We start from the raw sequence: 12379 nt of genomic DNA, 5'->3' as shown, positions 1-12379 counted from the left end.
GATTTTAATATTAGATTAAATCCTATATTAGATTCTTCAAGAATAGTTACTCAGAATAAACCTCTGACTCGGAAAGCGAATTCATTGATGGAGGAGTTGGGAATTATAGATGTCTGGAGGGAATTACACCCTACTAGTAAAGATTATACATATTACTCTTTCCCTCATTCAGCCTATTCAAGGATAGACTATTTCTTTATCTTAAATACAGATAGACTCAGGATAAAAAACTGTAATATTGCAACAATTGATCTGTCGGATCATAGCCCAGTCTCTATGTCTCTAATCCTGGAAAGGAAAATGAGGAAAACACTATGGAGGCTAAACTCACATATTTTATCAAATCTGGAATAAATGGATTGAATATATAACCCCAATGCGAGCAGACTTTAGATGACTCTCCTAATGATTTATATTGCTCTTCTCATCAACACAGTAATATTGCTAACGTAAGCACCCCTAGTCTAAATGTTTGTTGTTTTTTTTTGGAAAATAGAGAATTAACACAAGTAAAGGGAAAGATTTGGGAAAGGTATAAAAAAAAATGAAAAAATTAAGTAAACAAGTACATAGGGATTGGATAATTATGTCTGCGGGCAGGAACAAGCGCGAACAAATTGGGATATAAACACCTACAATGGTTGGTATATAGGCTTGTATGCAACATTTTGGACCAGTGGAAATGGTCCAGAAGGGTTGTATGGAAACTATCATTACCATTTTTCTTAACAACTAATTTCATTACTTAGCCTAATAGGTTAGATTTATCACAGTACATAATTATCTATTTAAATGTTTATTTTCCTTTTATATCATCTCAATGTCTACTTAAGAATGTATAAATAACTGTGGTTTTTTACATATAAAAAAATGGAAAAGGTTATATGTGTGAAAAAAGTACATGATAATTGTGAATTCCTTATCCAAATAAAAATAAAATTAAAAAAAAAGAAACATCCTCTCCACATCCACTATTTCGAGGCCTTTCAACATTCAATAGGTTTCAATGAGGTCACTCCTTATTCTTCTGAATTCCAGTGAATAGAGGCCCAGAGCCATTAAACACTTCTCATATGACAAGCCTTTATATCCCAGAATCATTTTCATGAACTTGCTTTGAACCCTCTCCAATATCAGTACATCCTTTCTTAGATAAGGGGCTTGAAACTGCTCTCAATATGCCAAGTGAGGCCTCACCACTGCTTTATAAAGCCTCAACATTACACCCTTGCTTTTAATTCTTTGCAACATTCTTTAAAATGATACATCTCAAGACTTGAAAATCAATATTTCATGAAACAAATTCCTGTGGGTCCTCACTGTTGATTCACAATCATGCCACACAATGGCATAAATCTCATTAAAGGGCCAAGCAGTGTTTACATGCTGAGAAACTGTTTCTTCCTCATCCAGAAAAAATTGCCAATCACTTTTATAATGATATTCTCTGCATATGTTCACAGCTTGAGAGTTATTCCATGATTAATATACATTTTCATTGTCAAATCAACTAACCTTGAAGTACCAAATAGTATCAGCTGAACGTCATTCAGATCACTTAACCAAATTGGCTAGATATTTGTCAGCTCCTAGCTGACACAGTGCAGGAATGTACACCAGAGGTCACTCTCATTAATGAAGGAGAGCTGAACTAATCCCATTTATCCAGTTCCCAAGAGCTGGAGGTCATTCCTAGTGGACACCGTTGTTGCAGAAGCTGGGATCTTTTTGGAATCACAAACATGAGAAAATCTGCAGACGCTGGAAATCCAAAGCATCGCACACAAAATGCTGGAGGAGCTCGGCAAACCGGGCAGCATCTGTGGAAAAAAGTTAACAGTCGCTGTTTCGGGTGCCCCGAAGGAGAGCCTTGGCCAAAACGTCAACAATTCACTCTTTTCCATGGATGATACTTGACCTACCGTGTTCCTCCAGCATTTTGTGTGGGGATCCTTTTGGATATCAGTTCATTCCAAGCCATTATCTGTAAATTTCTATTTCATGATTACTTTGAAATTCAGAGATATTCTTTGATTAAAAAAAGCATAACCATTGGCATCACACATCAAAGTTGCTGGTGAACGCAGCAGGCCAGGCAGCATCTATAGGAAGAGGCGCAGTCGACGTTTCAGGCCGACCTCGGCCTGAAACGTCGACTGCGCCTCTTCCTATAGATGCTGCCTGGCCTGCTGCGTTCACCAGCAACTTTGATGTGTGTTGCTTGAATTTCCAGCATCTGCAGAATTCCTGTTGTTTATAACCATTGGCATAATGCTTTACAGTACCAGTGATCACAGTTTAGTTGCTACTGAAGTTTTTACGTTCTCCCTTGACCGCAGAGTTTCCTCTGGGGGATCCGCTTTCCTTCCACATTCTTATGTCTTATGGGTTAGGGTTAGTAAGTTGTGGGCATGCAATGAATCATGGCAACACTTACAGGCTGCCCCAGCAGATCCTCAGACTGTATTGGCTGTTGAAGCAAATGACGCATTTCACTGTATGTTTTGATGTGTTAATGTATATGTGACAAATAATGATAATGTTTATCTTTTTCATTCGGAATTTGAACTAACTATTGAAGTATTGTGTAAAGATATCTGTTTTATACTCAGTCATAGGATGCTGGTTCCCTGGTAAGACCAATATTTTATTGTTCATTGCTAAATGCCCAGTAACTGAGCAACTTACCAAGCTATTTAATTGGAGTAATGGAACCCTATCGGATCAATTGCAAGAATGTGTAACATGGAAGCAGCAAATTCATGGGTTTAGTGAGGGAGACAGAAGACTCTGACTATGAATAAGCATATTAATCATTTGCTTACAAACAGTAAAAGATTTCACCAAATATCTAAGTCCACCCAAGTTACACAGACTACAAAACTGAATATTCAACAGTCAGACACTTAGCTAAGAGTATGAGTCTGGAGCATTCTTTCCCAATGTTTCTTCAGCACTAGGCCCTGGAGACAAAAGGAAAGAGGGCAAACCCCCTGCATGTGGTATTCTAGCATCTGTGAGGTGGAACTGGACACTGATGTCGCGGCACACAGGGCAACCAATGGGAGAGAGCAGCTGCATACTTCAAACAGGCCAATCGATGACTAGCACAATGGAGCGGCTTTCGACTGACAAGTAAACCAACCCCCACATAACGTGGCAAGAACGACTGATTGTGCAGTAAATCAGCTGGGCCTCCTACCCGTGTGAGGCGCTATCTTTTGGGCGCGAGCTTTTTGAATGCGCATGAATTCGTCTTGGTGTAGCTCTGGTTCATAGCTCCTCCATTTTCAGTTGCCCGCATGTACCATTGCCAACATGACTCAGTAAAAATGTTTAGTCTACTACTCAGTTGTAATTTTTGCTCTGTGCATACTTAACAGTAATTACAAGCCAACAAGATTGTGGGAGTCTGGCATGAAGTTTGGTCCTGGCTGGATGCAAACAGATTTGTTTCCAAAAAAGAAGATTACTGAAGCTGTTACGTACCCCATAACTGGGTTGCCAAACCAGCAGAAATGGACCACTTAGTTGGAGTCTGGATTACTGGAGCTAAGAAAGTTTTATTAAAGAAATAAGCAACACAGTACTCTAATAGTAAGGATATAAATGCAACAGGTTAGCAATGAATAAAGACACATGTACACAGAACTAGGATAATAGGGTCAATCAAGCTCTATCGCAGTCTAGGGGTAAAATGATCAATCACAAGTGACAGAGTTCAGTTTGCAGTAATCGCTGTTGTGCCATTGGAGAGAGAGAGAATGAATATGCAAATCGAATTCCAAACAGACCTTCGATATTCCTCGCAGTTAGCTTTTGGGCGAGCCCTTTGTAATGTCTTCTGAGGTCACCGACTGTGACCCCTCCGTTCCAGATACGATTGTTCTTCTGTGGTGAACCCGGCACCCAGGCAAGGGCGGACACACACACCAGGTTCCCGCCCAACCGTATCTTTCCACCCTGTGCGTCTATGGCTGGTCCCGCGATCAGACCTCCAAAACTCTCACAAACTTGTGGGGGCACACCGCTTCCAGGGTCTCGTTACCTCGTGGTGTCGTGTGTCTGTTGCCTTAGCGAACCTGTCCCTTTTTATCCCCCTGCTGGGGTATCGCCTGTCCATCAAACTTCAAACAGTTCAGGGTTCAAAGCAACCGGTCTCTGACAATACTTGGAACTGTGTCTCCTTTTCGTTAATCCCTCTCGTCTCTCATTAACATTTCTGAATGTTCCCCCATTGTCCTCTTATTGGCATCAATCTTCTGATAATTTGGTCTGTTGTCACAAAGCAAACAGATGTCTATAAAGATCTGGGCATTCTGTGGTAATGTTATCAGCTTTTTGATTCTAGATTTACTTGAACTGAGTTCAAATTCCAACACAGCTGATACCAGTCCAATAGCATAAACCATTGAATTGCAAAGCCCCATGATTCATCTCAGATGCAACAGTTTTGCATAAAGATGAGTCAGTTTTATAACATCTGCCAGTATATTGACCTGCAGCTTCATTTCTGATATGGTGTGGAGGTGATGCAGTTACCATTCGAAGTTCAAAGTAAGTTTATTATCAAAGTACATCTACCGAAGCCTGTAAGGAGTTTGTGCGTTCTCCCTGTGACGGCATGGGTTTCCTTCCACATTCCAAAAAGACGTATAGGTTAGTAGGTTAGATGGTCACATGAGTGCAACTGGCTCATTGGGCCAGAAGGGGCTGTTACTGTGCTACATCCCTTAAAAAGAATAATGTACTTTATATACACACATTAAAGTTGCTGGTGAATGCAGCAGGCCAGGCAGCATCTCTAGGAAGAGGTACAGTCGATGTTATGGGCCGAGACCCTTCGTCAGGACTAACTGAAGGAAGAGTGAGTAAGAGATTTGAAAGCGGGAGGGGGAGAGGGAGATCCAAAATGATAGGAGAAGACAGGAGAGGGAGGGATGGAGCCAAGAGCTGGACAGGTGATTGGCAAAAGGGATATGAGAGGATCATGGGACAGGAGGCCCAGGGAGAAGGAAAAGGGGGAGGGGGGGAAACCCAGAGAATCCAAACAGTCCCTCCAGGTGAGGCGACACTTCACCTGTGAGTCGGCTGGGGTGATATACTGCGTCCGGTGCTCCCGATATGGCCTTCTATATATTGGCGAGACCCGACGCAGACTGGGAGATCGTTTTGCTGAACACCTACGCTCTGTCCGCCAGAGAAAGCAGGATCTCCCAGTGGCCACACATTTTAATTCCACATCCCATTCCCATTCTGATATGTCTATCCACGGCCTCCTCTACTGTAAAGATGAAGCCACACTCAGGTTGGAGGAACAACACATTATATTCCGTCTGGGTAGCCTCCAACCTGATGGCATGAACATTGACTTCTCTAACTTCCGCTAATGCCCCACCTCCCCCTCGTACCCCATCCATTATTTATTTATATACACTCATTCTTTCTCTCTCTCTCCTTTTTCTCCCTCTGTCCCTCTGACTATACCCCTTGCCCATCCTCTGGGTCCCCCCCCTTTTCTTTCTCCTTGGGCCTCCTGTCCCATGATCCTCTCATATTCCTTTAGCCAATCACCTGTCCAGCTCTTGGCTCCATCCCCCCCACCCTCCTGTCTTCTCCTATCATTATGGATCTCCCCTCCCCCTCCCACTTTCAAATCTCTTACTAGCTCTTCCTTCAGTTAGTCCTGACGAAGGGTCTCGGCCTGAAACGTCGACTGTACCTCTTCCTAGAGATGCTGCCTGGCCTGCTGCGTTCACCAGCAACTTTGATATGTGTTGCTTGAATTTCCAGCAGAATTCCTCGTGTTTGCATGTACTTTATATACTTTGAATACACTGGACAACAATGATTTTGCTTCCTGATTTTTGTATCTTCTGGAATTTGGACTGCTGATCATGAAAATCACCATTAAATTTTCCCATCATGCATCATCGTTTTGAAATTTATTATTTCAATTCAGAACTGAAGTCAGAATAACTGATGCCAAGATTAAGGAAGGCATTTTTGTTGGTCCACAAATCAAACAGATCATCAATGACAGACAATTCAAAGAACCGCTAGTGGGACTGGAGAAAATCACAAGGAAGGCATTCAAGGATAGAAACATAGAAACCTAGAAAATAGGTGCAGGAGTAGGCCATTCGACCCTTCGAGCCTGCACCGCCATTTATTATGATCATGGCTGATCATCCAACTCAGAACCCCGCCCCAGCCTTCCCTCCATACCCCCTGACCCCCGTAGCCACAAGGGCCATATCTAACTCCCTCTTAAATATAGCCAATGAACTGGCCTCAACTGTTTCCCGTGGCAGAGAATTCCACAGATTCACCACTCTCTGTGTGAAGAAGTTTGTCCTAATCTCGGTCCTAAAAGGCTTCCCCTCTATCCTCAAACTGTGGCCCCTCGTTCTGGACTTCCCCAACATCGGGAACAATCTTCCTGCATCTAGCCTGTCCAATCCCTTTAGGATCTTATACGTTTCAATCAGATCCCCCCTCAATCTTCTAAATTCCAACGAGTACAAGCCCAGTTCATCCAGTCTTTCTTCATATGAAAGTCCTGCCATCCCAGGAATCAATCTGGTGAACCTTCTTTGTACTCCCTCTATGGCAAGGATGTCTTTCCTCAGATTAGGGGACCAAAACTGCACACAATACTCCAGGTGTGGTCTCACCAAGGCCTTGTACAACTGCAGTAGTACCTCCCTGCTCCTGTACTCAAATCCTCTCGCTATAAATGCCAGCATACCATTCGCCTTTTTCACCGCCTGCTGTACCTGCATGCCCACTTTCAATGACTGGTGTATAATGACACCCAGGTCTCGTTGCACCTCCCCTTTTCCTAATCGGCCACCATTCAGATAATAATCTGTTTTCCTAGTTTTGCCACCAAAGTGGATAACTTCACATTTATCCACATTAAATTGCATCTGCCATGAATTTGCCCACTCACCCAACCTATCCAAGTCACCCTGCATCCTCTTAGCATCCTCCTCACAGCTAACACTGCCACCTAGCTTCATGTCATCCGCAAACTTGGAGATGCTGCATTTAATTCCCTCATCCAAGTCATTAATATATATTGTAAACAACTGGGGTCCCAGCACTGAGCCTTGCGGTACCCCACTAGTCACCGCCTGCCATTCTGAAAAGGTCCCGTTTATTCCCACTCTTTGCTTCCTGTCTGCTAACCAATTCTCCACCCACACCAATACCTTACCCCCAATACCGTGTGCTTTAAGTTTGCACACTAATCTCCTGTGTGGGACCTTGTCAAAAGCCTTTTGAAAATCCAAATATACCACATCCACTGGTTCTCCCCTATCCACTCTACTAGTTACATCCTCAAAAAATTCTGTGAGATTCGTCAGACATGATTTTCCTTTCACAAATCCATGCTGACTTTGTCCGATCATTTCACTGCTTTCCAAATGTGCTGTTATCACATCCTTGATAACTGACTCCAGCAGTTTCCCCACCACCGACGTTAGGCTAACCGGTCTATAATTCCCCGGTTTCTCTCTCCCTCCTTTTTTAAAAAGTGGAGTTACATTAGCCACCCTCCAATCCTCAGGAACTAGTCCAGAATCTAACGGGTTTTGAAAAATTATCACTAATGCATCCACTATTTCTTGGGCTACTTCCTTAAGCACTCTAGGATGCAGACCATCTGGCCCTGGGGACTTATCTGCCTTCAATCCCTTCAATTTACCTAACACCACTTCCCTACTAACATGTATTTCGCTCAGTTCCTCCATCCCACTGGACCCTCTGTTCCCTACTATTTCTGGAAGATTATTTATGTCCTCCTTAGTGAAGACAGAACCAAAATAATTATTCAATTGGTCTGCCATGTCCTTGGTCCCCATAATCAATTCACCTGTTTCTGTCTGCAGGGGACCTACATTTGTCTTTACCAGTCTTTTTCTTTTTACATATCTATAAAAGCTTTTACAGTCCGTTTTTATGTTCCCTGCCAGTTTTCTCTCATAATCTTTTTTCCCCTTCCTAATTAAGCCCTTTGTCCTCCTCTGCTGAACTCTGAATTTCTCCCAGTCCTCAGGTGAGCCACTTTCTCTGGCTAATTTGTATGCTTCTTCTTTGGAATTGATACTATCCCTAATTTCTCTTGTCAGCCACGGGTGCACTACCTTCCTTGATTTATTCTTTTGCCAAACTGGGATGAACAATTGTTGTAGTTCATCCATGCAACCTTTAAATGCTTACCATTGCATATCCACCGTCAATCCTTTAAGTGTCATTTGCCAGTCTATCTTAGCTAATTCACGTCTCATACCTTCAAAGTTACCCCTCTTTAAGTTCAGAACCTTTGTTTCTGAATTAACTATGTCACTCTCCATCTTAATGAAGAATTCCACCATATTATGGTCACTCTTACCCAAGGGGCCTCTCACGACAAGATTGCCAATTAACCCTTCCTCATTGCTCAAAACCCAGTCCAGAATAGCCTGCTCTCTAGTTGGTTCCTCGACATGTTGGTTCAAAAAACCATCCCGCATACATTCCAAGAAATCCTCTTCCTCAGCACCTTTACCAATTTGGTTCACCCAATCTACATGTAGATTGAAGCCACCCATTATAACTGCTGTTCCTTTATTGCACACATTTCTAATTTCCTGTTTAATACCATCTCCGACCTCACTACTACTGTTAGGTGGCCTGTACACAACTCCCACCAGCGTCTTCTGCCCCTTAGCGTTACGCAGCTCTACCCATATCGATTCCACATCTTCTTGGCAATTACAGAGCACCAAACCATGTGCAGCTGGTTGACAACATGCTTCAAGCATACAAAACCATGAAGTGCAACATGTCACTAAAGATTCATTTTCTGCATTCCCATTTAGACTTCTTCCCTGCAAATCTTGGTGTTGTCAGTAATGAGCATTGTGGAAATTTTCACCAGGAAATTGCAGTCAGTGAGAAACTGTATCAAGGCAACTGAAATCCATCAATGCTGGCTGATTATTGTTGGATACTTAAGAGAGTAGCCTCAGACACTGAGTACAAATGAAAATCATCAACTAAACATTTTTATCTTCTTTGACTATTGAAAGCGTCAGCACCATTATGCAATTAAACACATGAAATTCAAGAAAAGTTAATTTCTTGTTTCTCCAAATTCCTACATGATACAAGCTGTCTGAAATTATATTTATGTTCGGCCTCTAGCGGTCCATCATAAGCAAAAAAAAAGTTCTGGGGAAACAACACTTCTGGAAAAATTGTTGTCCAGTGATATTTGATATCTTTTCTAAGCCAGCTTAAATTGTGCAAATACTGCATTCATACAAAGTTTGCCAGATAGTTGAGGTAAAAGTATAAATTACTACTTTTTCTGAATTGAATTGTTGCATTGATGTAAATTTTGTCTTAATTCCAGTCATTTCTGATATGGTTCGTATGGATTGTCCTTTTTGAGGCATGAAGATATCAGTTTTGGTCTGTCCACAGGAAAACTGTGACAAAGCATGACCGAGAATTGAGTTCTGCCACAGATGACTGTGGAGGCAAAGCCTTTGGGTATACTGAAAAAAAAAATTGATGGATTCTTGATCTGTAAGGGCATCAAAGGTTATGGGGAGAAGGCAGGAGAGCCTGTAGCTTAAACAGTACAAGCTTCCTCATTTTCTAGTTGTTTGTCTCATTTGATTCAGTATAATTTTATTTCATTCTAACTGACTGCGTTCATACAAAGTTTGCCAGATAGTTGAGGTAAAAGTATAAATGACTACTCTTTCTGAATTGAACTGTTGCATTGATGTAAATTTTGTCTTAATTCCAGTCATTTCTGATATGGTTCGTATGGATTGTCCTTTTTGAGGCATGAAGATATCAGTCTGCTAAGGGGGTGGGAGGGGCTACTGCACAGGATGGAAATAAGCTGCAGAGAGCTGTAAAATTAGTCAGCTCCATCATGGGCACTGGTAGTACCCAGGACATCATCAAGAGCGATGCCTCAAAAAGGCACCATTCATCATTAAGGGCCCTCACCACACAGGACATGCCCTCTTCTCAAGAAGGAGGTACAGAAGCTTGAAGGCACACACTCAGCAATCAGGAACAGCCTCTTTCTCTCTGTCATCTGATTTCTGAATCAATATTGAACCTGTGAACAGCACTCCACTATTTCTTTATTTCTATTTTTGCACTACTTATTACACATACACTATATATACATACTGTAATTGTTTTTTTCACTATTATCATGTATTTCATTGTACCGCTGCCACAAAGTTAACAAATTTCAAGAAATATGCCAGTAATATTAAACATGATTCTAATTCCGATTCTGACACAGATTTTTACTTACCCATAATAAAAGCAATATTTATTTCATGTGACACCCAAAATGCTGGAGGAACCCAGCAAGCCAGGAAGTGTCTACGGAGGGAAATAAATAGTCGACATTTCCGGCTGAGACCCTTCCTGATCAGTCCTGATGAAGGGCCTCGGCCTAAAATGCCGACTGTATATTCCCTTCCATTGATACTGCCTGAATTGCTGAGTTCCTCCAGCATTTTATGTGTATTACTCAAGATTTCCAGCATCTACAGAATCTCTTTTGTTTATTCATTACATGTAGTCTTGTTCCGTCCACCAGAAAAAGCAGGATCTCCCAGTGGCCATCCATTTTAATTCCACTTCCTATCCCCATTCTGACCCATCAGTCCATGGTTTCCTCTACTGCCACAATGAGGTCACACTCAGACTGGAGGAGCAACACCTTATATTCTGTTTGGGTCACCTGCAACCTGATGGGATGAACATCGATTTCTCAAACTTCTGGTAATGCCTCCACCCCTCCCCACCCCCTTCCCTATTTCCCATTCCCTTTTCCCTCTCTCACCTTATCTCCTTGCCAGCTCGTCACCTCCCTCTGGTGCTCCTCCCCTTTTCGTTCTTCCATGGCCTTCTGTCTTCATCTATCAGATTCTCCCTTTTCCAGCCCTGTATCTCTCTCACCAATCAACTTCTGAACCCTTTACTTTAACCACCCCCCCCCACCTCCTGGTTTCCACTATCACCTTGTGTTTCTTCCTCTCCTCTCCTCCCCTCCCCCCACCTTGAACTCTGACTCATCATCTGTTTTTCTCCAGTCCTGATGAAGGGTCTCAGCACGTAACGTCAAATATACACTTTTCCATAGATACTGCCTGGGCCTGCTGAGTTCCTCCAGCATTTTGTGTGTGTTGCTTGGATTTCCAATGTTTGCATATTTTCTGTTGTTTTTACTGTGTGTATATATATAAAAGCTTTCTTATATATTTATGATTGGTAATATAATAATCATATCCTTCACTGGCTCATCAGGTGGAAACCTTGTTGTTTCTTTAGCGTTGGTCTGTTTTACGAGGCTGAGTTGCTAGCTCGATGCTCAACCCGGCAAGGGTGGAAAATGTGCAAGGGGTCGGCTGGATTCGAACCTGGGACCTCTCACCTCGAAGTCCAGTGTGGATGCCACTATACCATCATATTTATATTTATTGTGTCTTTTTTATTATTGTGTCCTTTATCTTATTGTTTTTTTTTGCTGCATCAGATCCAGATTAACAAACATTTTGTCTCCTTTACCCTTGTGTACTGGAAATAATATTAAAAATCTTGAATCTCTTGAATCAGGAGGCGATGGGAAATTGGACCCTCTCTGTAAGGAAGCAATGAAGCTGGTCGCGGCAGCCTATTGACCAGCTTCACGGACAGAGGAAACACCAATTCTCAGGATTTCACAGGCTCTCCTCATTTTGGCTAAGCGACGTAGGGATCATCAGCATTGTGAAGCTGAGCTTAATTTAATAGCTCTGGTTTTATTCCTTAGTCATTTTAAAAGCATTAAATAAAGTAATTACATTCACATGAAATGGTCATGTTATTCCTACTGTTCACCAAGCAAAATATTAGACTCTCTGGCTGCAACTACACCTAGTGTTTATAGAGTCATAGAACAATACCGTGTAGAGCAGGTCCTTTGGCCCATCTAGTCTATGCCAAACTTATTCTGCCTCATCCTTTCAGCCTGCACCAGGACCATAACCCTTCTTACTCCTCCTGTCCATGTGCCCATCCAGATTTGTCTTAAATGTTGAAATTGAACCCACATCTTCCACAGTTTGATTCACACTCCCACTGTCCTCTAAGCGGAAAATGTGGCAAACCATATATATATATGTTGTAACTGGGTTAACTGTCTGGACACGCCCCTCTGCTGACTGCCCCTGTGGTTCCTCCCACAGATTCCTGAATAAAGGTGATTTCGTCTTGCCCCCTCCCCCTCAGTCCGGGGGCAGACACTCACCATGGAGGTCGTATTGTACAGCGAATAAAAGCCTTTCAGTATTTTACCGAACTTCAGTCT

The 12379-nt window shown here is 42.3% G+C and overlaps 1 protein-coding gene across 2 annotated transcripts in view; it reads left to right on the top strand.

The window, feature by feature from the left end:
* Positions 1-11782, top strand: part of c18h10orf53 (chromosome 18 C10orf53 homolog) — a 34022-nt gene extending 22240 nt beyond the window's left edge. Inside the window, exon 3 of one of the 2 annotated variants that reach the window (XM_063070131.1) lies at positions 11647-11782. In XM_063070131.1, coding sequence (XP_062926201.1) covers positions 11647-11711 — 65 coding nt within the window. In that variant the 3' untranslated portion in view covers positions 11712-11782. Of the gene's footprint in view, positions 1-4351; positions 4408-11646 lie in introns of those variants that run through there. The other variant, XM_063070133.1, reaches the window with a different exon arrangement.
* Positions 11783-12379: the final 597 nt, after the last annotated feature.

Source organism: Mobula hypostoma, chromosome 18 (genome assembly GCF_963921235.1).
Source record: "Mobula hypostoma chromosome 18, sMobHyp1.1, whole genome shotgun sequence".
In the NCBI taxonomy this organism is placed as follows: Eukaryota; Metazoa; Chordata; class Chondrichthyes; order Myliobatiformes; family Myliobatidae; genus Mobula; species Mobula hypostoma.
The sequence above is the reverse complement of the archived record's forward strand: the minus strand, read 5'-3'. Positions and strand labels throughout refer to the sequence as shown.